Genomic DNA, 25,726 nt, shown 5'->3' with positions numbered 1-25,726 from the left:
CCCATATAGCACCACCCATCCATGTGGTCTTTTACTTCAGTCTTTTTCTTCTTTTAGTTGAACCATCTTCAAAATTTCAACCTAAGAAATCAATCAGTTTCATCTTGGTTTTTCTTTCAATATTAATTATAATTATTATTTCATTGTTAATCTAAAATATCTATGTAATATCAGGGAAATGCTGTCTTGTGTTTCCGTTTCAGATCAAATTTCTTTCCATCTTTTCTGCAGTATAGTTTATTTTTTGGACATCCCTGGAGTGGTTTATTCAAAACTACCGGACTTCAAAACACCTACATACCTTTCTTGATATTTGCATTGAATTCAAATGTTTTCATATAAAAAGAAATTGTTTTCAGATCTTGTTTTCCAGATTTGAGTTCTCAATAGTGTGCCATGTGAGGTGCTGTCCTTGGTGCTGAAATGTCTCTCCCTTTTCAACACTCATGGTTAAAAATGTCTCATTAATGCCACCTGATTGACGCACTCCTTTAAGGGTTTTTCTCTTTATGATTAAACTAACTTCAACATTCATCAAAAGAAAACATGACAAAGCCATTTGGACTATTATTTCTTTTTTATCATCAACAACCATCTCAATGGTACACCTGGAAAACTATGTGCACATGTAGAAATATTTCCTTCTTAAATATAAGCATTCATTACCTACATATAAATAACTTTCAGATCCGGGACAAAACATGTTACATAATGCTCACAAAATGGAAGAGAAATAAATCATTGTAAAATCAGACAAAGAGACAACATGCAAATTATATCGAAATAAATACAATGTTTGCATCCATTCCCTTTTTTATACCCAAAATAAATTCTTCCGAGGGAACTCTGAAAAACATCCAAAAGACTTGTATGATCGATCTACGAGGGAGTATGGCCTATGGTTCAACTATAGGAGACAAGAATACGTATTAACACTATACAATTTGAGCCACAAAAACACTGCCGTAGAAAGACACACAAAACATACAGATTTCCTGTCAGAGGTGAACATTGCAGTAGTTTGTGCCTTTTTTTCTTCGAGGAAATAATTGTGTTTTATATCGATAATTTAAAGAAACTAAACTCTCAGCAGCCCTGGAAAGAAAAAACACAGCTGTAAGAGGCAGATCGTCTCTGCAGAGAACAGAAAAGCGCAATGCGTCTGCGTCTTTTTTTTTTTTTTTTTTTTTTTTGGGATAAGTTTGTTGTCACAGCGTGGATTTGTGAGAGAGCATCCTCAGTCAGGGGTGTGAAACGTCTCTCTGCCAGACAAAGCAGCTGTTGAACTCTGACATTACATGGGACTTAACGAGGCTCCTTTTACGCACTGATGGCACGACGCGTTTCCAGTGCGCAGACTTATGTTTGCTCGTAAATTTGACGCAAAATGCTCATCTCGACAAGTCATTCATCACATATTTACTCATCGGGTTTTTTCTCCAAACATTTTGTCTCTTTGGATGTTAAGTCCTGATTTCACGCATCAACAGATGTGTCATTTGTTGATGTTAGAACAGTAATGTGTCTGGGTTTTTGTTACTATTTTAGCTTTCAAATGTAACTTGAAATATTATTCTTTCTTTGCAAGTGTTAGAAGAAACACTAAGTAGTAATTTTAGGACAAAATGACTTGTCAAGATGGATAGTTCTACAGCAAAAGTGTCCACTGACCACAAGAAACGGTGCAAGGCATAAAAATAAAGTAAAGAGAGTTGTCATCTTCTTTTTATCTGCGTGTTATTGTCCTTCAGTTTGTCTCGGGGAATTGCTTTTCAGTCTCCGGAGGACGAGGAAGCCTCTCTCTCCCTCCGCTCTGCTGTGGAGCTCCATTAGAACATGCTGGTCTTTACTAACGTCGCTTTGGCTCCGTTCTGTCTTTGCAAAGACGACAGTACGCTGGCGAACGGACCGCCCAATGAGTCCGGGATAGAGGTGATGGTCCCCGGGGCGGTGGCCCAGCCTTGGCTCGGTGCTGTCACGCCCATGCCGGTGGTCACGGAGGTCTTCACCTGGTCCACCTGTGCGTTCACGGTGGTGTTGACCTGGCCTCCGGTGGGGCTCGGTCCGCCGCAGTTGGAGGTGGGGACGGGGTTCGGGCCCGGTCCTCCTGTGCTGTCGGGGTCGGTAGATTTGGTGTCTTTGCTGTCTTCATCTCTGGAGTCTGACTTCTTTCCAGAACTGGATTTGGCTGCTGCTGCGGCCGCTGCAGCTGCGCGCTCCTGCTTGCGGAACTTGGCACGCCGGTTTTGGAACCACACCTGATAAAGATGCAAGAGCAAGAAGTCAACCCACAATGAATGACCTTTATTAGTCTGTGCCAAAAAATCATGTGAAAAATCAACAACTGCTCATCTGTACATTTTGTCAATAACTGTTGCGGCCAAAAATCAGTGGAGCAGAGCCAGGATGAAATACCTCAAACATATTTAAAAGATACACAGTGGAGAGAAAGGGGTATTTGCACTATGTATAACATTAATTATGATGAAATAATGTTTTGTCATTTGTTTTCTTTGGTGACATTATGCGTCATCAAGATTTGGATTGTTGGAGGTAAAAAGGCATGTTCCTCCCTTCATCCTTCATCCTACCTCTTCAAAAAGGAAACGTCTAAACTGAAAACAAATATTTAGAGTAAGTATAATGTTGTGGCTTTTGCTATATTTGCCAGTGCACTGTGGTTTAACATTTTAATCTTCTAAATAAACAAAAAACTAAATCGTCAAGTTTATAAATGCATTTTAAGGCTAAACATTTAAAAATCTCTTCATGTGCGCATGAATTCAGAAGACGGGATGCCAGCAGCTGGACACCAGTTATTTGAAATGCAGAAGCTTTTACTTTACCTTAATGTATTTAAAATGAGCAAATTGGCATAATATTTTAAGAAAGTTCCTAATCTGGATCATAAATCCACTCGTGCGTAATTGTGCGTAATCGTGCGTAAAGGAGCAGGTTGGCGCTTTGTGTCAGAGCTGGCGCGTGTTAACCAGCGCTCCAGGATGCTGAGTGCCACTACAAACATTACGCCCTCTTCAATTGTTGCATATTTAGCCTTATTAGGCTGTACCTGATTAGCCTTACGTATTGCCTGTTTGCCAAAAATGAGTCCTAACACTCAGTCTAAATATTGACTTTGTCATTTTTCAACATAATTTTTAAAACAGAAATGGGAAAATCATTATCTACTTTTTTAATTGAAATGCATGATTTATCTTTGATGTGTGTGTGCACATGTATGAAATGTAAGAGCACAAGGTAATATATTTAAATCACTATTCATAATGATAGTTTTCTGTATGTTTGTCGAAGTAAAGTCCATGTCCAGAGTGACTTGACAACTGCTAAAGTGAAATAAATCTAACTGATCCAGCTTATAGTTAGATTTAGAGTGTAAATGTTTGAAAATGCCACCTAGGAGAAACAAATGTCTTCATTCTGCGCATCAATGCAGAGGATGAGATGTCAACAACTGTACATCAGTTATTCATCATGTCAGAGCTTGTATTTCTTAAATCTGTCTGAATCTGGTTTACTGTCTTAATATATTCTCACGTTTCTTATTTGGATCATAAATCCATTCGTGCGTAATTGTGCGTAATCGTGCGTAATGCAGCCGGATGGCGCTTTCTCTGAGAGCCGGTGTGTTTGTACCTGCACTCTGGCTTCAGTCAGATCAATTTTGAGTGCCAGCTCCTCTCTGGTGTAGATGTCCGGGTAGTGCGTTTCAGCAAAAACCCGCTCCAGCTCCTTCAGCTGGGCGCTGGTGAACGTGGTCCGGATGCGCCTCTGCTTCCTCTTCTCGTTCAGTCCTCCGTGATCCGTGAAGAGTTTGTAGGGAACTGTGAGGGAAACCAAAAAAGCCACCGTTAGAGGTGCGGCGGTCTCATGTGTGCAGCAGCAGATATGAGTGTGCGTAATTGTGATGTTGTCAGATAGAAGTGAAGTCAAATTCGATATTTTGTTTAAAATCCGGTTAAGGGTGCTGGGCTAAAGCTTTGAATCGTATTAAGCCTGTGATTACCTGTGAATTACTTCAGAATTGATAACGCTGCTGACCTGTGATGCGGTTAATTGTAATGTTAAACTAATTGTTGCTCCTCAGATTGAGGCTCAAGTTTGAAAACTTGTCATAATGTTCCCATCCGCCCCGCGTGTTGCTACTGTAACTCCAATTCGGTGTCAATAATGAGCTTTAGTCTTTGGTTATCTAATTATTTTCGAAGCTTTATGTCTCATCGCAAAGTAAATAAATTATGCCGATCATTTTGGCAGCTTAAGATAATTCTGTTGGCGGTTTTGGGTGTGACTGGGATAGTATAACCCCGTAACCGAATTACCGCTTGCCTGCAATCGCTTCTAACGTGATAAATTCTTTCATTTGTGTAAGCAAATTTCGTTTGGTAAATACTAAACACATTTCCATTTTCAAATGCAATCAAGACGTCCTATAATACAGCGGGTTGAGGCTCCGGAGCCGCTGCTTACCTGCGGCGTACGGGCTGCTCTGGTGGTCCCGCAGGGTCCCCAGGCTGCAGGAGCCCGGCGTGAGGGACGGACAGCCGGAGGTGGCCCCGAAAGTGGTCCTGATGGGATTGTACTGAAAGCCGCTGGCTTGACTGCACGAACTGAAGTCCGCATAGGCCGATGCCAAGCTCGAGGTGTCCATCCCGGCCATACATGACTCGTAGGCAGAGGAATTTAGGTAAGAATACTCCATTTTATACATTTGAGAAGGCTCGGTGGAGTTAGAAAGCTGCACTTCCCGGGAAAAAAAAAGGATATCAAACAAAAACGAGCACCCAAAAAAAAAAAATTGGGTTAGAAAGAAAAAAAATAAAAACAAGTGAGGAGGACGCGCGGTCTGAACTGGGGGGCAGAGAGGACTAGTTTGGTTTGAACTGGTTGGAAAGAGGCTGGACGATGGGTAGATGTTCACTGCTCAGCGCCTGCTCCAAAACTGGCCTCCTTTATAGGAACCTAGCCCTGTTTTATGAAAAGCCCCCTAAGAGCCGCCTAGCCCGAGGTCTCTAGAGCATATAGTCCTCATAATAAACTTGGCTCTTTCCGCTTGGACAATAGCAAAGCGTTTGGTCTTATTGCTAGCGCTTTTTTACATGACAATAACTCATCAGTCTATTGGGCTGGCACTGGGGGCCCGGGCTGTCCAACCTCCCTATCATTGATCCCCTGCATCTCTAATTAGAATTTAATACCACGCCATTACGCAGCCCTCCACCACCACCGCTACTCCTCCACCCATCCACCCCACTCCTCTCCAACCACCATCTTGCCCTTTAATTCAATCACACCACTTGGAAATAATGAAAGTTGGGTGACGATTCTCCCTGATCCAATTTTCTCCAAGCTTTTAAGCCTTTTAAGCGACCGTATACCTTGGGCAGGATTTCACATAGTATTCCCCCTCTGCCTCCTCTCTCTGCCCGTCTGCTCCGACTGTTTTCTGCATGATTTCCCTCTCTGGTCTCCTGCACTGGGAGAGAAAAATGGGCACGTTTTCTGCAGGTATAACGAGCTGTTTTATCATCCAGGTTTTACGCATATTTCCACTTAAATCCATCCTGTTTCATCTCATTTTTGATGTTCTGCGCCAGTTATGACGCATAGGATTCTGCTCTGAATTCTGCTTTAAATGTGCTCTTAAGCCCTTTATCAAACATCTCTCTTACCTTATCCTGCCTTTTATTTTGAAGGAGTAAAATAATGTTGATCCAAGCCTGCACATGACACAGAAACGTCTCCTTTAGGTGCGTTTTTCCTTTACTCCAAAAAGCCTTTACGCACGTGTCATAACTGTTTATTTGGTTGCTTCCACAGGTTCTTTTAACATTTTTCTCACTGATTTGTGGTCAATGATATAGAGCAGGATTATTGGCTTCTGTATGTATTTAATTGAAATGATTCAATGAATTTTTTTACTTAATGAAACCAACAGAAAATAATAAAATTAATTACGCGCAGCTTTGATTTAATAATGGCCATTTTTAACAAATTAAACTCCATCTTCTGACCCTTTCCCTCTCCTCTCCTGCTGTATCATGCGTGTTAAACTTCCGGGTGTGTTTTTATGATTCAAATGAGTTTGTAATTGTCTTTATTACTTTCATTATTTCGTTTATTTGCCAAATAACATCTTTGTAATGAAAGTAACGAACTGGGAGGCAGTCATCGGACCTCTCAGGCTCACAATATTGGCTGAGTGCTTAATTCGGTTTGTGTAATAAGGTGAACCGCTTTGTTTGGCGCTTCCACACTCTGTGGCTTTCAGAGTTCAAGTCTGCGGACTCTTCTTTCTTTCTTTGCTCCAAATTACCGAAAGACACCAAAAAGGCGCAACAGGAATTGTGGTTCAGTAATTGGATTTATCAGATGGTTGTTGGATGTTTGGGTTTGCTCATCACTCAGCCTGGTGCAGTGATTGATCTGTGAGAATATCAGTGTAATAAAGCCAGAATAACCCTGCAGAGTCGATCTGATGATCAGTAGTGAGTTTCACCATCAGCAGAGGCCACAGCACCATTCTGCACTCTTGGTATAACATTTAATCTGCCAAATTATTACATTTTTACAAGATTATCATGGATCTTGGTAGTGATTTCTGCTTTTTTTTTCATTTTCATTTGATTTTGATCAAAATCCTCACAGTACAATAGGGCTGGGCAATACCACTATAATGAGTTTTTAAGACACATCAATAAATTTTCAGACAAGATGAAGGGTGAGACAATATCATTTATATCGATAAAGTTTGTGATGTTGATTTAAAATAAAGAACAGATGTCAGGCATAATGTTGAGTAAACAGTGAAAACACTGAGAGTAATGAGCACATGGTAGTCTATTTGAAATGTTAACTCTAAATCAGAGGGTCCCAAACTTTCAGTCCATGACCCCCCCCCAAACATAACGGCGCCAGAGACCAGGGACCCCCACCATCCCTGGAGGTGCCTAAAGTGTACCATGTTGCACAAAGCATCATGGAGAAATTTACATTTTGAAGAGTTTTTATACACAGTAGTTTCATTTCAGCACAAATCTCAAATAATAGTTTCATTTTAAATTGAACTAATATTGAAGTGTTTCAACAATAATGAATATAATGTACTGTTTCAAATCATTTTGAATTTCTCTATGTTTTGGAAAACATCCCACAGCGCCCTCTTATTGTCTTGTGACCCCCGCTTTGGGAACCACCAGTCTGAATACGGAGTTATCTAGCTTATATTTAATGTTTAAGAAGCATTTTATTATAATATATTATGGTACATTAGAGGGGGCAGAGCCAGACGTTTAAAAGATCAGGGGCTAAGCTAAAATAAAAGAAGGTCCAGAAAATTCTTTACTGATCAGGCAGTTACAGTGCTTAACAAATTTATTAGACCCCCCTAACCCTAACCAAAGTAAGGTTTATGCCACAGCTGCCCTAAATTAACAGCATTGATAATTACCAAAATCATTTTTTATGTTTCTGTAATGGTTAATACACCAACATGTAGAAGCTCTTTAACCCAAATGATATTTTTAATGCTAAAATATAATTATTATTGTTATCCATGAATTTTCAAATGTACTGATTTACAAAAAAACCTGAAAAAATAGTAAAGCACATTATTATTTCTTGATTAATTTGTCAAATTATAGTTATTTACTTGCATTCCTGAACAGAAAAATGAGTTTTAGTGGTTGAATGTTATGCTTGGTTCATTTCTGACTTCTCAGAGAAGCCCAGTGAGCCGGCTCAAATTTAGGTGAATTCAGTTTGAAATTCCTCATTCCTGTTCAAAATGGTAAAACGTGGAGAGCTGACTGAAAATGAAAGAGTCCACATTAAAGTACTTCATGATGCTGGATGGTCTTTGAGACAAATATAACAGGTGGTCCAATAAATTTGTTAAGCACTGTATATGCACGCAATTTACGCAATTTTAAGATTTAAAAATAACAACAATGCTAAAAATAGTTTTTGTAACAAAAAACCCTTCCTTGCTTTCATCATCAGTTTTGTTCTTAATGTAATTGTGCTCTAAGTGTCATTTACATCCTACAGTCATGACACACCATGTTGAAGTTTTTGTTTATTTTTATTTTCTAAGTTACATTGAAAATGAAGGATAAGAATTTGGCGTAAGAGTTTACAATTGCAACTGCATACTCAAAAAGGAACATAAAAAGGCAACATAAGGTTTCAGACACTGGTTCATCCAGGAAAATGCTGAGAACTGTTTTTTTTTTTTTTTTTTTACAACCATGTTAAAAGTAGATTTATGTACTACAGTGAGTGTGTAAGCTCTTAATGGCGAGAAGATCAGATTTTTTTCTATGAGGTTTGGCTTTCAGAATAAAATTTTCATGTTGTGATTAGCAAGGCCCACTTTTTAAATTTGATTTTAATTCATTAATCATCACAAGCAACATACTTTAACCAACCTGAAAGATTCTGGGCTTTTGAGAAAACATTTGGGGCTTTAGCCCCATCAGCCACCCCTTTACTCCACCTCTGTTATTATATTATATTATATTATATTATATTATATTATATTATATTATATTATATTATACGACATTATATTGTATTATTAAACATGCTATGTTATTATTTATTTCAAAAACAGGTTTTCTTCTTGATGTAACGTTTCATGGTCATGTTGCTATTGTGCTGCTGGCTGATAATTAAAATACCTGTGTGACATTTGACCCATGAGAATTCGACTTAAATCTAACTTTGTTTTTATTTCTTTACAGAAAGAGAAACAGAGAGCTGCACATCCTCCGTCACCATTCAGCAAAAAATAAAACCTGTGACAGGATTTTTGGTCTGTACTGCCCAGCCCTAGATTGAGATGTTGTTTTATTTGAGTATCAGAGTTTAAATTTACTATTTATTTGTTAATATGAGGAGATTTTACAAAAAGAGGCATTTTAAATTTCACATTGAAGCTTCTCATTGTGTCTCGTGTAAAGGTTAGCTTTAATATTAGAAAATCAGGGTTAATCAAGGTACTTGAATGAACAATGAACATATAGTTTAGATAATCTAAAAATGTCTATGTTGAGTTACATTTCTGTAATGAGAGAATATCTGGCTGGTATAAATGCACTATCATGTTCTTGTAAGATTAAGATGATAATTACAGCTACAGAAGTGCATGTTAGGTAAATACCCAGAGTTAAGGTTTAAATCTGCAGGAAGCTGACAGTTACAGTAAATGAATTATGGAGCAGAGGTGAGATTAAATAAATGACTTTTTTTTCCCAACTCCTTCAAATATGTGAACCAATCCATGGTGGTTAACATGTTTGTATTACTCTGTTTACTATTTTCTTGTAAAACTGTTGTTTTGAACATTTTGCACACATTCTCCAAATAAAATCAATTAATTTCCAACTATTTCTACTATCTTTAAATTATAATGTAAGACCTGCGTGTGTTTTCATCTCTGGCTCTTTATTACTGTGAAATCAGTGTGAGTAAATGATATTTTTAGATCGTCTATAGTCTCAGACTCTCGCGCATTGAGCATGTTGACCCTCTGTCTCGGGGCTCCTAGGTGCAGCTTGTGTATTATCAGAGAAAATAAGAGAAGACCCGCACCCTTTTACCATCAATTATTTTTCTGCACAATCGCTGACGTGTTGCTGTGTTTCTGCCTTTTCTCTCCTGCACGTTTTTTTTCTTTTCAGAGACCAACGAGAGCCAAAAAGAGAAAAGTTAATTCTTCCTCGACACAACCCGGTGCCTATTATGTAAATGTTTTCTTTTTTTATTTTCCCCTTTTCTACACACGAGCTGGGACCCAAAAGTTGTACCAAATGGTTAATTTGATTATTGAAACCAAAGAGCCAAATGGTTCACCGTCCTCCCTCCACGCGTCTGGCAGCGAGAAAAGAAACCATCTCTGGGAATTAATCTAATAACGCTCAAAGGAACGAGAAGTCTTTTCTGATATTTCGCCGAGGCAAATACAATTATAGCTTTTAGCCATCGCTTTCTTTCACTGAAGCAGCTCTTTATTCTTGTGGTCTATAGTCCCTCCACCAGCCTCCACCAGCTATTGAAACGCCTCCTCTTTGATAGTTTCAACATCTTTTAATTCTTTCAGCTGCTCCCACTGACATGAGGGGCCACGGTTAGATATTTTGACGTGATAATATTAAATCAAAACGGCGGAAATCTGCAGTCTGAGTTAATTTAAAGGATTTTTGAAGCTTTTGAGGGATGCAAACCCTGCAGAGACTCTGCACAGGAGGCCTGGTGGCTGCAGGTTGCACCAAACAGTGATTTACAGTAACATAATGAGCCTTTAATTCAAGTAAGGCGGCAGTTAATTCCTAATTATGAGGCTGCAACCGTATGCCTTCACTTAAATAAATCAGCAAAATAGGATGTGTGCGAGACCCTAAACTCCCCTGGCAAGTGCCGGACAAAAGGCGGGATGCAGGAGGAACTCCTCTCCATTTAGTGCGCACTATCGTTGCTCAGCAATATAGGAATGCGGGTCGACAGGAGGGACAAAAAGAGGAACAAAATGCCATTGTCTCTGGATGGATTGGATGGATCCACTCCCCCGAAAAGGCAGAGACACAGAGGAGGATAAAGAGAGGGGAGAGCGTGATGGGAGGGTCCCGCTGTCACATTTCACCTCCAATGTCTCACTCCTCCGCCCGAGGAAAATCCTGCGCTTATCAAAACGCTTATTAATAAGGCCGCGTGTTGCAGGGGAGGGACTCGAGAGCAGATAAAAAAAATCATTTTGGGGATGCTCTCGTGGCAATTTAATCTGATGTCTCAATTTGACAGACAGGGTGGGTGAAAGAGGGCTCAGATTCACCTGCGAAATGCGTGGAAGAAACCCAGGTTAAGGCTAATAAAAGACACATCCTCTCCATCTCCAAGATGCTGCTATCACCGGAGAAAGGTCTAATATTCTGTGGTTTAAAAAATTTTGATCTTGATTTTAAGATGCAGAAACACTATGTACTAAAAGAGCAAAACAGTTGAAGGGAAAGAAACTCCAAAATCTGAGTTTAAAGTGTTCCAGGACTGTGCGTAAAAGCGCATCGCGTTACATGCGAAACGCGTGAAAATAACCAGGTATAGATTAACAGGAGACATGCCTTCTCCATCTCCAACATTCTACTATCACCTATGACAGGCTTAACACCCTGTGATTTAAAAAATCTATATAAATACTCTTTTGGTTTTGATTTTAAGGTGGAACATTGCGCACTAAAGAACACAAGATTGGAGGAGAAGAAACTCTAAAATCTGAGCTCAGAGTGTTCCAGGTCTGTGCGTAAAAGCTCATCGCGTTTCCAAGTGCACAGATGGAAAGTGACATCTGGAGAAGAGGCAAAATTCAATTATAAGCTGGTGTCTTCTCTCTGTGTCCGGAAAAAGGGGGGAGCCTAAAAAAAATCACGACAGAAGCCTTTAGTGCAGTTTGCTGTGTTCAGACTTGTGATGTTTTTATCATTTTTGACGCGTTTTCTAGACGCGTCTCAATTTTGGTTTTGGCACATATTTGAGGGGCTCGATGGCAAGCAGGGACACAGAGGAGGAAGGCATATTTTTATTAAGGAAATGACTGCTTTATGCACATTTCTAAATTCTAGACCTCATCATCTATAAGTAAAACAACATGGAGGATAGTAAAAGGAATAGTATAAAGATTATTCTCCCACATGGAAACAAATGATACAGTTACAGGTACTACACAATGAAAGCAGGTAAAAGTTATCTCCTCGTGCAGTAAGGCTCTTTTTTTTTGTGCGATATCTCCCTCTTATCTCCCTCTAACTCCTCTCTTTATCTTCCAGATGCTGCATCCTCCTGCACAGCTCGCCTCGTCTCTCCTGGCCTCTCCGGCCCCTCTGAGCCTTTATCTGCGCTTCCCCGAGTGACCAAGAGACCAGCCAGTGGATTAACATAAAAATCTTATTCCGGGGGATAAGATTAGGAAACATATTACCCTCAAACGCGGCCTTGGCACGAGCGCGAGCCGGGCAAGGGATCAATTACTAAATTACTCCAACCTCTAAGTCGACATTAACGCAGAGAAATGCCATCGACCCGTTCTGAAATAAGATTTCGCAAAGATGTGATCATTAAATCTCTTGCCAGTGTTCAAGAATTTGATTCATAAAATCGTCTGAAATGAGATGGAATTAAATTCTTATCGGGGCTCTTGTCATCGTTTCATCCCGCGCTGTTTAACGTTGGTCAATGGCCTTCATGAGATTTTCCCTGTAAATAAACTTAGTAATTGAATCCGCCTCTCCACGACACATTGTTTGCTTGTTATTAATTTATTGCAGCCATGCAGGAGGGTGGAGGGGGCGCTCAGGCCTGAGTCTGTCCTGGATGCTGCTGCTGCTGCTGCTGCAGAGGATTCTGAATGTTTGAATGCACTAAAAGAAAAACAACAGTGTGTTTAAGGCCAGTGGTGTCCCTGGATGATCCAACACCACATCCTGAGTGAAGGATCATATCCCAAATTTACAAAACACATCATCCAGTGTTTAAGTTTGGGCATTGGATGGAACAAATCACGTGACTGAACAAGAAGATAAGACAAACCAAGCAGGTTTAAAGCGCGTCATTACGCAAACCCTAACAGGACTTGCATGCTTGCTTACATGATGACATGTAAATATGTTGGTTTATAGAGATCTAGAGAAATTTACGCACTGACATGGGAGCTTTCTTATCAGGATAGATGAGTCAAGAGAAAGAAAACAGACCCAAATTATTCATTATCATGGAAAACTGACGAAAACTGATTAAAATGAAAACTTCCGTACAGTATGGACTATTTTGCCATATTTTTTTACAGCTCCTCAATCCGCTTCCTCGTCTGATCCACCAGTTGAGAGCCGTTCTGGACGCAGATGAGCTGCAGCATCCTTTACAGAAAGAGGAGGAGGGGGTTAATGTGAAAAATCATCTGTCAATTTTTCCTTCTTTTGGCCTCCCCCAGTGGGGTCAAGGCATATTTTATTTACCACAGTCCACCGGCATCGCCCCCCCCCCACTCCCACATTAGCGATTGACAATTATTAGCCCCAGCCTCATAAATCAGCTGCGTGACCCGTTATTATTGTTGAATTGAATAGCTGTTGGGGAAGTGAGGGTCAGTGTCATTAACTCACCCTCCCCTCCTCCCTTCCCTCTCCACACCCACCCTCGGGCCCCCTGAAGGCATTTGGCCCTCTATACAAGGACCTGCTGGCTAATAATGCGTGTGTGCGGCCCTGAAAGCTTAATCACACATGCATTAAGCGGCAGACAGCGGCCTTTTGTGCGCACATAGGTTTACTGGAATTAAGCGATTAATGGTCATCTGAGCGGCAGGCGACAAGGAGGCGCATCGAGGATGATGGAGCGCTTTTTAATGTCAGGGATCTGGCCTGTAGGAGCGGAGGCGTCAAAGGGAGGGAGGAGTGGGCAGCAATTACAGTAGGCCGTGTCTCCCTATCCATCATAAAACGTCAAGGTCATTGTGAGTTATATTGATTATTATAAGCGCTTTGCACGCTTTATTACACCCCCCTGCCTCCACATTATAATATGCAAAACATAGCAAATGTAAACACCTGCTATCAATTTCTAAAGCTGCTAATTTGTCTCGCCTCGCGCACCCTCCTCCCTCATCTCATATTCTTTTGATGTGTTATGACTAAACACGCGTGAACATGTACATAGAGTCAGTGTTTGGCCCCCAGCAGCCATCTGCATAAACCATCAGCCTTCATATGAATTATGATTTCCATATAGTCAAAAGAGTCCAAACAAGCAGAGCCTCCAGGAACCACAGCAGGCAGAACAAGAGGAGACAGCCAGTGTAGTTCAGACACACCTGGAGACTCAGCATTCATCAGTACATGAAGACCCCTGATAAGAGAGAAGGCTAGTGGTCATTTCAGCTGCTAGTTTACATTTAGGTTAATTTCTTTTAGTGTCATCTTACTCATTTTGATCCTTTTGTCGTCTAATTTCAAGTTCATGGAAACTCCAAACATTTTAATTGATAATAATTTGCTTATTATATTTTAGTCATTACTTTTGGTCAGATGTTTCTTGCTGTTACTTGATTCAGTTCTTTGATTGCTCTCTGTTCATACTGATGCCGTCATCAGTGCTCCTTATTGATCTTCATCTTTAACACTATCAATACATTTCTGTTATTTTGGTGGAAAAATCAGACATTAACATGTTTTTAACAGAGCTTGTTTATCTGTTTATCTTGCTTAGAGCATACTCCTCAAAAGCTGTTTAGCAGGGGTCGTCAAGTCCATCTGCACAAGGGCCAGGTTTGGTCAGCAGACACTCTGGGGGCCAGACTTTTTAAAAAACAAAAATTAAATAAATATTTAGGCATAATTAACATATTATTGTTGTAATATTTGTATTTTCTTTCAAATCCAAGAATGGGCCTTCCCAAATTGTGATTTAGTACCTATATCAACTCATTTTTGACACTTTTTAACCGCTTTTCACTACATCATTCAGCCATTCCTGCAACATATTTTCCACTCTTAACCCATTTTGATCATATTTGTCACTTTTAAACCAACTTTTTAAACTTTTCACCCATTTTGGCACTCTTTAACCCCTTTTGGCCACTTTCCTGGCAATTATTCCCCCTTTGTGCCTTTTTTAACCGCTTTTGCTATATTTTTTGCCACTTTTAAATCATTTTTGATACTTTTAACCTCTCTAACCTAATTTTTGCCATTCTATAAATCCTTTCCTTTTCTTTGTGCCACTCTTTTATCCATTTTTGCCACTTTCCATCTATCTTGCCACTTTTTAACCCCTTTTCATGATTTTTTTGCACTATTTGCCATTTTTAACACTTTTTGATACCTTTGGCCCCCCTTTTCCTCTTTTACTCATTATTGCCACTTTTTAATCTCTTTTCACCACTTTTCCTGCCAATTTTTGTCCTTTTGTGCCACTCCACAACCCATTTTTGCCACCTTCTAACCCCTTTTCACCACTTTATCTGGCTATTTTTGAAACATTTCTGCTAGTCTTTAAAAAAAATACCATTAATGGCGTACAAGTGTAGTTTTGTAAAAACAGACCAAGTGTTAAGTTGTTCTAAAACTTTTTCAATATGAATTGATTTGGGCGTGGATTTAATTGCTACGGACATGACATGCCAAAAGATACTCTTAAAACCACATTATCCTCTTTTCCTCCATTTCTGAATTTAATGATCTTCTGGGGGCCACATAGGAAGCTTTGGGGGGCCTGATGCGGCCCTCCAGCCGCCAGTTGATGATTAGTGCTGTAGAGCCTACAGTTCCTATAAAAAGGTATTCAGCCCCTTAAATGTTTTACCTTTTAAGGGATTTATAAATAAATGATGGACAATGTAGTTTAACTTTATTGACAAAAAATACAAAGAAACATTTTAATGTAAAAGTGAAAACAGATTTCTACAAAGTAAGCAAAGTAAGCAAAACTGCTCAAGCTCTGTCAGGTTGTGTGGAGATCAGGCGTGAACGGCCCTTTTCAAGTCCAGCCACAGATTCTCTATTGGATTGAGGTCTGGGCTTTGTCTCAGCTTATGCTTTAGCTCATTGTCTCATTAGAAAATAAATATTGTCCCAAGCTGTAGTTCTCTTGCAGACTGAACAAGATTTTCCCCAGGATTTTGCCAGATTCATTTCACCCTCTACAAGTCTTCTACGGGTGGCTTCCGAGAAGTATCGCCACACCATGATGCTGCCACCATCGTGCTTCATGACAGGGCTGGCGTGTTTGTGCTGATGTCCAGTGTGTGGTGTCCACTAAACATAGTTTCTTGTCTGATGGCCCAAAAGCACCATTTAGGCCTCATCAGATCAAAGAACCAATTGACCATGGAGTCTCCCACATACCTTTTGGTGAACTCTAGTTGAGATATAATCTGAGTTTTCCTCAGCAGTGTCTTTCTCTCTGCCACTCTCTTATAAAGCTTTGACTGATGAAGAACCTGGCCAACAGTTGTATTCAGAGTCTCTTCCATCTCAGCTGCTGAAGCTTGTAAATCCTTCAGAGTAGTCATAGTTGTCTACTTCTTACATGGCCTCTCAGTTTGTGAGAACAGCCTGATCTAGGCAGATTTACACATGGGCCATATTCCTGATGATTTACCTGAACTCTGGGGATGTTCAGTGCCTTGGAATTTGTTTGTATCCATCCCCTGACGTATACTTTTCAATAAAATTTTCTCTGAGTTGCTTGGAGTGTTCTTTTGTCTTCATGGTGTAATGGTAGCCAGGAATACTGATAAACCATTGACTGGACCTTCCAGACACAGGTCACTATAAATGGGGTGATTATTTATACAGGTACTTATCTTACCTTACATAATTTTATTTAATTGACATTACTTTATAGAAATCTGTTTTCACGTTGACACTAAAGAGGTTTTGGTGATTTTTAATAAATGATTACTTATAAAAGATCAAAAAGAACAGAAGAAGTGAACAGCAGCTTAAAAACAGCCACTTCTAGCTGCAAAAGCAGATGAATTTTTTGACAACTTTACACAAACAGTTCACTCATGTCTTGAAATGTAAATTAAAACTTAACATACATTTTGTCAGCGTTTATTTCAAAATCAAACATATGTATGTATTTTAGCTCAGTATCATCTAGTCCTCCTCATGGGAAAGAGTTCACTGATGGTATTTTTCATCATATTATTTTGTTTGCAGAAGTAACACTTCAGATGAGCTTTAAAAATACTTTAAGCTTCCTTTTTGGTTTAATGCTCCAATGAGGAGTTTTTTTACTCCATGTTAAGAAACTGATATTCATAATAATTTGAATATTACTATAAAGTGACACCTCTATATACTCTACTCAAGTAAACAAGAGCATCAGTGACAAAACTGCTTCTTTCTTAGTTATTTTAATTCCTGAAATCACTGCTATAGAGGAAATGTCTTAAGCTTCCTGAAAAGCAGCTGCAACATGCTAGCTAGTCATACCAGTCATGCTCCTGATTATGTATGACTTGCATCCTCTTCAAACCAAAACAGATGAGTTGTATGAGTATTTTAAAAAATCCCCTTTACAGTGTGTGCCAATAAAAACATGAAATCCCTTTGATTCCCTTTTTGAATCAGGTTGTAAACATGTTTAATTTTACACTTTCTAGGCTCTTATGAGAAATCTGATGTACAAATTTATACGCAGGCTAGAGGACTCTCAGAACTCCATTACAATGCTATTGACTAATCCCAGTCCCAGTGATGTAAGATACCAGTCATCCTTGTGGAAACACTGGTTTGGGTGTCTTTTATAAATAGGGAGGTATGTTGTCTGTCCATTGATTGTTTTTTAAAATTTTTGTTTGTTTGTTTTAATACTGCTTTTATGTATATATTTGTTGTTGTTTTTTTTTTGTTTTGTTTTTTTATGGACTTCTATGTCTGCCAATAAAGATGATGATGATGATGATGTTGTAAAAACTGGCATTTTAATATAGGATGTGTATGTGACTACAGGTGCTTCTGCAGCCTGCCTCAAGTGGACATTTGAGGAACTGCAGTGTAGTTTTTGCACTTGGAGGTTGCAGAAACAGGAAGGAATTTTTGTAGGTTTTTTTTTTGTTTGTTTGTTTCTTTCTTTCTTTCACATTTGAATGTTTTTTTCTAACTTTAAACAGGTAATGCAGTGTCTTTGTTCTGCAGACATAACCTGAAAGATGTGATTTGATCGATGACTGGTCCTTTAAAATTTATCTCTCAGGTATAGAACTGACTCGTTATGATGATTGGGCATATATGTTTTTTTCATATCATTTAATCGGACAGCTAAGTTTAACCACTTTGTAAAGCTCGTCCTTGACTGATTAGTCAAACCTTATTTTTTTATAAATGAAAATTTTAATCATACCTGTTAAAGTGAATAAAAACTAATAGGTTCACAGCAGCATATTTAGGTACTAGCTTTTAATTCCTTTTTGTTTATCTTGAGTTTCCAGGTAAAACATTTCCATCTTTTGGCACAATGATCCAAACATCATCATCTCTCTTCTCACAAACACAAACCTCAGATTAGTAAACTGTATAATCCCCATGAGGAACTTGACTTCCCTGAATTTCATGTTCACTTTGTCACCATTACTCTTCCTCAGGAAAGCCATCCACACTGACAGCAGAGGGTGATTTATATCACCATGACCACCGTCCAATGGCGGCGCCTGTTGATCAATCAAAGCTAATTTGATTGGAAGGAATCCTTAAAGAACAGCCAGATGGGAGCCATCAGAGTCAGTCTGTCCACTGCAGCCTCTGATTCACTTCCTGTTCCCAGAAGGCCGCTCTCTGGGCTCTGAAGGATGATGCTGCAGCCTAGAGCTGGAAGAGATAGATTGGGTATTCCTGCTGGGATCAATACACGTGGATGGTGAGTTGGCTGCTGCACAGATAGGGCGTTTTAGATGTTTTATAATGCTGTCAGGAAAATTTGTCAGTGAGCTGCAATGTACTACAGACCTTGGAGAAAATATGCTGTTTGTTGAAGGGCATTATTTTCAGCAGCAGTAAAGCTGGTTATCCTATGTTTGTCTGGAAAATGTTATGATAAGAATAAAGTTGTGTAATTTTAGAGACTAAACAAATCAAACAAAAAGACCAAAATCAGTTATGGATTGACCATCAATGTTACTGTGCACAAAGCCTGATATTTCTTATTTCTCTAAATATTAAAAACACATTTTCTGACCTTTTAACATCATTTAACTCATTCACCAAAGGTGATTTTAAACCCTTTTAGGTGTGCAGAGGCACCCCATCTTAGCACCCCTGAAACAGTCGTCTAATAGGGGCCATATTAGAACCATTTCAGATCTACCAGTTGGATGTGATGGTGATGTTTTAAGACAGGTACGCCTCTGTCAGACACTGTAGTTTAGTCATACATTTATCCTATATGCATGGTACCCTATCTGTAAACACCCACAGGTAGACCAAATCTCGGGTGAACCAGTTCAACAAACACACCATAGACTCCTGTGAGAGTAGGATTCACTAAAAACTACAGTTTTAAATTAATCTAAAATGCCTCTCATTTATAATTCATAAAAATGCCATCTACTGAACTGTTGTTGCAGATTTAAATCTGCATTAAAATCACTTGAGTTGGTGTTGAGATTCAGATAAATGAAGCTAAAACTACTGACATGAAAAGCAGAGAATTTAGCCTTCAAAGAAGTCACATCCTTTAAATTTGACTGTAAAGGTGCAGTGTGTGATATTTAGCCTGGTAGCATTTAGCAGATCAAACTTGGTAAAAATAAAACATAATATTCATAGGCAGGTCTATCTACATTATTCAAAATCACCTAAATATATAACATTGTTTTATTTTATTAGCATAGAAAAAGCTGTTTATTCAGGTCCCCACCAAGGACCCCAAGATCTTGCATGTTTCTGCAGAACCACAGAGGGACCAGATAACAGATATAGTGCTAAAAAAAAAAAGTGGCCGTCGCAGCATCTAGAATCTGACTACTAGATGTCACTGATACTCCCAGTTTTACTCTCTACACTTTCAAGAATCAGCTACACCAATTTTTCCTCTCTCCAGGGTTTGGACACCATGTAACAGGAAGTTGCAAAGTTGCTCTGATGAAAGGGAAAGGTCATGCAAAGAAAAAAAATGGGAACAATGCCTTTAACATCCAGGTACAAATTACTAACTGAATCAGTATTTGCCTTTAATATCACATCCTGGTTCAGTTTCATTTCAGTTAAAAACAAATCAAAGCTTTCCTGGATCCAAGATAACCAGACAAGTAAAATAACTGCAGAAACTCAGACTCAACTATCAGAACTCCAAAAAAGAGTTAAAAAAAAATCCAAACACATCACAGCAGATCCCACAAACCCACCGCACCAATCCTTTCAGCTTTTACCATCTGGTCAGTGCTATAAAGTCACCCTAGCCGAGATGAACAACTACCAAAATTCCTTTATTCCTACCGCAGTGAACATCTTAAATAAACAATACACAATATCCCTAACACTACTAATACAGGGCACAACTGTGATACAAGTATTTTAAATATATCATATTATCCTGTCTAATTTATTATACTAGCTGTTTTACCCTGTCTTTAATGATGTGTTGTTTTACGTCATGTGTCTTTGGTTTGTATGTTGCTCTGTATGTTGCCACACCAAAGGTAATATTCTATCACCACAGACAGAAGTTTTCTGAATTTTAATCTAAAAAAGTCAGAAACCTGCTCCTCTACTACCACCACTTCCTGAACCAGCAGTCTGAATATCAGACTTTTGGTTAGGAATCCCTGCTACCAGGATAAGTGGTATAGAAGATGGATGAATGGATGTATGGCTTGGGAATTTTAGGAATATTGCCTGACACAATAACTCCTTAATGCCCTTGTTTCAAAATGTGGAGAGGAAGAATTTCCCAAACTATTTGCCCTTCAAACTAGCAATCTGTTGCAGTACAATGGAACTACAGGAGTCTACGGTTAGCCAGGTGAATGCAACAAACAATGCTACATTTTTAACTTTCAAAAGATGATTTGATAAACTCGTTGTCAAAGGTAAATCCATAGAAGAAATAGAAGCATACAAGTCACTTTTTGCTTAAGATTCAAAGGACTGATATTTTGACACACTAGGTCTTCATCATCTGAAACATATTTTAAACATCCCTGGTCCTTTTATCTGAGATCACCAACCTCCACCTGTGGAAGGGCTGAAGTGCAAGAGACTCCAGTTTCATTACTTTTTCTATGATAAAACTGTCGAATAACTGTCACATTCACCATCCTTTGTGAGTTTTGCTGCTTATCCATAAGATTACTCAAAAAGTACTTCTGAGGCTCATGGGAATGTTAGTTTGCTTTTAAACATATTGAACATATATAGATGATAAAAACTGGATGAACTTATAACATTTCACTCCTATAGATGCAAAGTTATTGATAACAAGAGTGAAAGTAAGAGAGGGAGGGAGACTGTAAATTTCATAGTAATCTATCCAAAATATGAGATATTTCACCCCTAACCTAAGTAGTTCACTGTTGTTTCAATCCCTGGAATCACAAACGTATAAAACAGAGAAGCAGCCGTCCTCTCTTCTTCTCTGGTAGGAATCTGAGCTTCTATTCTATGTCTTCTATTTCTATGCCCTGTATCTCTCCTCCTCTGTCTCCCCTGTTGAAGCTTGACGTGACAAATAGCTGGATCTGCACTTTTCTGCATCAAAACCAACATGCCCCTCATCATCGCTGTGTGCAAATTTGATCAGAACACACCCAGAATCCCTCGGCTGCCTGATGATGAATTGGCATATTAGGGACGATGTTTATGCATCAGGCCGGCACTCTCTCGGCAAATGACAGTAAATTGCTCCTCAGACAAATCTCTGGTCTGGGATTCCACTGACTGGGGATGAATTGAAGCCTCTCCGTGGATCCCATGGGTTCCAGGAAACCTTGTCAAGGAGAGCAGATGATGACTGGTGCTTAATCAGCTGGGACCTGCAGAGACTTTTCTGTGAAGTTTATCATTTTCAGCTCATTTGGCAAAAACAAAGGTGAGATTAGACAAAACCAAACCACTAAGCAGGTCTGCAAAGTGCTGCGAACAGCTGCTAAAGTAAATATGGGAGCAAAGCAACTCTGGAAATAATCACTTTTACCTTTATAACACGAGGTAAAAGTGTTTTAGAGTCATGCTAATCTTTAATGTCATGTTAATAGAGGCCAGTGATCATCAACTGGCAGCCCAGGGGCCACATCAGGCCCCTAGCAGCTTCCCGTATGGCCCTCAGAAGATTATTAGCTTTAGAAAACAGGAGGTGAAAAAACTATTTTTGGTATTAGGGGTATCTTTTTTAATTAAATCCCCCAAAACAACTGAGATTGAAACAACTTTGTCAGAAATAAGAGAATACAGATATCCTCCTGTCAGGCATAGTTAGAAAATGTTAAACTAGTAATATGAGCTACCACAGCGGTGCTTGCTGCACTGGGTGACTGAATTATGAGTCTGGTAGCTTAGAATCAGTGACGGTGAAACAAGCATCCCTCTTTAAGACTGAAATGTTGCATGTGCCTTATTTATATTTATGAATGAATATCAGTCCATTTTTCTTTTAACTGTTGTACTTCAGGCTATTTGACAGTACAACCCCCCCTGCCTTAGAATAAAAATCAAAAGACCCATTCCATTTTTTTAAGAATCATGACTAGGCACTTTTGAATTGAACTCAGACAACATGACAGCCCCAGAAATATGAAGTTTCAATCACCCCCTTGAGGCTAACTATGGTACAGGTGATGGAGACTGATCTCATTGTTAAAGGCTACAGATTACATTCACTGCCAATGAAAAACATTCACCCTGCTGGATGTTTTTCCCTTTTAGTGATATTCTAAATCAATCATGGTCAAAATAATTAGGCTTTTTTGACCAAAAAAAAAAAAAAACAACAACAAAAACACATCTTTAATGTCAAAGTGAAAACATATTTATACAAAGTAATGTCAATTAATTAAAACATGTAGTGTAAAATAAGTGCATGCATGAATATTCACCCTCTTCAAGTCAGTATTTAGTAGATGCACCTTTGGCTGCAATCATAGCACCGAGTCTGTGTGGATAGGTCTCAATCAGATTTACACATCTGAACACTGCAATTTTACTTCATTCTTCTCTGCAAAATTGCTCAAGCTATGTCTGGTCCTGCCACAAATTCTCTATTTTATTGAGATGTGTGCTTCGACTCTGCCACTCCAGAACATTCACCTTGTTGTCTTTAAACCATTTCTACGTAGCTTTCTCTGTATGCTTTGGGTCATTGTCTTGAAAGGAGAAGAAATGTTCTCCTAAGCCGTATTTCTCTTGCAGACTGAATAAAATTGACCACCAGGATTCATTTTACCCTCAACTTTTATAAGCTTTCCTGGGCTGGCTGCTGAGAAGCATCCCCACAGCTTGATGCTGCCACCACCATGCTTCACAGTGGTGAACACAATCTTGGTCTCATCAGACTAAAGAACTTTCTTCTTCTGGACCATGAAGTCTCCAACATGCCTTTTGAAACTCTGGTTGATGGATTTAACTAGACTCTGGGGGATGTTCAGTGCCTTGGAATTTTTTTGTATCCATCCCCTTAATTACATTTTTAAATAAACTTTTCTTTGCGTTGCCTGTCTACATAGTGTAATGGTAGCCAGGAATACTGATTAATCATTGGCTTGACGTTTTAAACACAGGTGTTTTTATACTACAATCACTTGAGACACATTCACTGCACTCATGTGACCCCATCTTTCTACTATAATTGACGGTGTGTCTGTCTGTCTGTCCTGATTTGCACACCACATCATTCCTCCAGTTGTCCTTGATATCTCCCAGAAGACTTCTTGGGAGAACTGGTTAAAAATTGGTGCAATAACAAAATCATAAATATGTATGGATTTTCTAAAAAATCAAAAATTATTGTGCCTTTCAGTTTGCCCCCCTCACTGCCACCATCCCCCATTACATTGCTTACCCTGTACAACACGCACACAGAGCTGGAAAACAACTGAACTGCTGAAAAACGGCAACAGGGAAAAATATTTGTCACGCCTTTATTTGATGATACACCTGTTAAAGTAAGCCCTCTTTTAAACATGTCTCTAAGCTCATCAAAAAGATAACAGATGTGTCACACATTGCTGTTAGAAATTAGTTTATTTGTTATTATTTGTCAGTTATATTGACGGTTCTGTATGATTATGTTTGAATATGTGTTTGTCTCCTTGCAGCCAAATGGTGTGATGCTTTGTAAAAGTGCCACAACGAAGTGCATGCACTAAAAGTGTGTAAATTAGTCAAAAGGCACAGCGTTGATGCTCCTCTTGTTGTGTTGTTGGCCTGTCATCACCGTATGCATTGGGGTGCAGAGATGCTGAGCTCATATGCAGTTTGGAGGAAAAAACACCCTTTCCATGCAAATTGGCCTTATTGCATTTACCCTTTAACAGCTAGGCCTCAAAATATCTGTATGGACATTTATTTTCTTATTTTAATAATTAAAGTCCTAGAAAATATCCTGTGTGTAAGTGATTTTGCCCATTTGTTTGTAATAACCACATGTTGGCTGTGAAGCACAACTTCTCAGCTTCCAGAAACCATTTGAATTTTTCTGTAGCACAAACCATTAGATAATTATGCTAATGCAAAGTTGCTTTCCCAAATGCGTCACCAGTGACACACTAGGTTCTAGAGGGTATTAAGCATCTAATGACGAGGCTGGTAACACACGCTATAAATAAACTAAAACTTAGTTTACTGCCTGCAAGACCTCATGGAAGAGCGCTGCAGGTTTTATGACTCACCAACTATCCACAGATCAGGGAACAATTTTCCCTCTGTATGACTTTGAAATTAATGATGAATGATAATGTGTAAATAAGGTTGGTAGATATTACTTTGACATTGCTATTTCTAAGCCATATCCAGGAGTTTAATCAGTCTGAGGCTCTATCATCGATGTGTGACACCGGTATGTATGACAAGGATGTGAGTGTTGTGGTTGTTTCCATACAGTCTTCCTTCATTCAGTGAGGAAACTTTGTTAAGATGGTGCTTAGGTGAACACATTAATATTACCATTCCTTTAATTAAACACACTTTCTGTTATGCAGAATATTAAACATGGATTGTCAGAATATGTGCAGGATTGGACAGGCCTATTGCGAATACGGGTGTGGGTGAGCGTCCCACTCAGGGCTCTAGTTTTTGCAAAATGAAAGACTGGCTGAGAAAAGAAGACATGTCAACATGCTGTGTAAATAATAATTCAATAGATGTGTATTAAAATGTAGCAAATGATGCTATAAGTTGATTTTTATTTCTGCCCCCCCCCCCCCATGTTAGCTTTAGCTAAAGCTAACATAGCTAAAGTGAGCCATCATTCTCATATATACTTCTAGCTGGCATCTACACATAAATTACCCCCAAAAAGTTGAAATTTAAAAACTTTGTTTTGGCAAATTATAGCACTTCTCTTCTGATAGAGACAGTGTCTCAGATTAGTGATCTGCAAGAGGGGCTGTCTGAGATCACTGTTAAGATTCCAGATGTGTCCATGTTTAATACAGTCTATAACCAAGACTATATACTACTACTGCTGTATACTCACACTTAAACTCTGCGTATTGCTGACTATGCTAACAGTTAGTGTGCCATCCAGCCAAACTTAAAAGCCTGTTATCTCTGCTTAGTTTGACTTTATAATTTATGTATTTCTAGTCCACGCTTTGGTGCTAAGCTAGCGACAAGCTAGCACAATCCTCAGTCGATAAATATAATGCATACTCATTGGCTAGCTGGTGAGCTATGATGAAAGCTGAAGTGCACTGTGGGGCAGTCTAGTAGGCTATGATCTGTGGTCAATCATACCAAAACATCCTGGCCATCTTCGTGACATCGCATTTGGTATGAATAATGTGAAAGTATATGACAGACACAGTTTGAATAGCTAAAACTTCGCCATATCTGTAAGCAATCTTGTACAGCCTAAACCATGTTTAAGTTTGTTTCCCATAAATTTAACGGATCTAATTTGGCCAGGCTTTACTTGATAAAGCTGTTTGTGCTTTCTGTTGCTCTCTGATGTGATGCATTCAGAACATTTGTTAAGTTGGCTTGTGTTGCACCGTTGGCAATAA

General features: G+C 39.1%; 1 protein-coding gene across 1 annotated transcript; it reads right to left on the bottom strand.

Annotated features, from left to right (window-relative positions):
* Positions 1 to 1,829: 1,829 nt before the first annotated feature.
* phox2bb (paired like homeobox 2Bb) lies at positions 1,830 to 4,729 on the bottom strand. Its single transcript, XM_041798128.1, has 3 exons — positions 4,489 to 4,729; positions 3,655 to 3,842; positions 1,830 to 2,258 (listed from the first exon to the last, which is right to left on the bottom strand). The coding sequence occupies exons 1-3, from the start codon at positions 4,727 to 4,729 to the stop codon at positions 1,830 to 1,832; spliced, it is 858 nt and encodes a 285-aa protein (XP_041654062.1).
* Positions 4,730 to 25,726: the final 20,997 nt, after the last annotated feature.

The sequence above is a fragment of the Cheilinus undulatus genome, linkage group 10, assembly GCF_018320785.1.
Source record: "Cheilinus undulatus linkage group 10, ASM1832078v1, whole genome shotgun sequence".
Classification (NCBI taxonomy): Eukaryota; Metazoa; Chordata; class Actinopteri; order Labriformes; family Labridae; genus Cheilinus; species Cheilinus undulatus.
Note: the sequence above shows the minus strand (reverse complement) of the source record. Positions and strands in the feature narration are given on the sequence as shown.

Bases quoted from the DNA above. Each gene is read 5' to 3' on its own strand.
- phox2bb (XM_041798128.1), bottom strand. From the start codon at position 4,729: ATGTATAAAATGGAGTATTCTTACCTAAATTCCTCTGCCTACGAGTCA. The intron at 3,843-4,488 runs GTAAGCAGCGGC...TTTCCCTCACAG, and splicing joins GAGCAGCCCGTACGCCGCAG to TTCCCTACAAACTCTTCACG. The intron at 2,259-3,654 runs GTACAAACACAC...CATCTTTATCAG, and splicing joins TGACTGAAGCCAGAGTGCAG to GTGTGGTTCCAAAACCGGCG.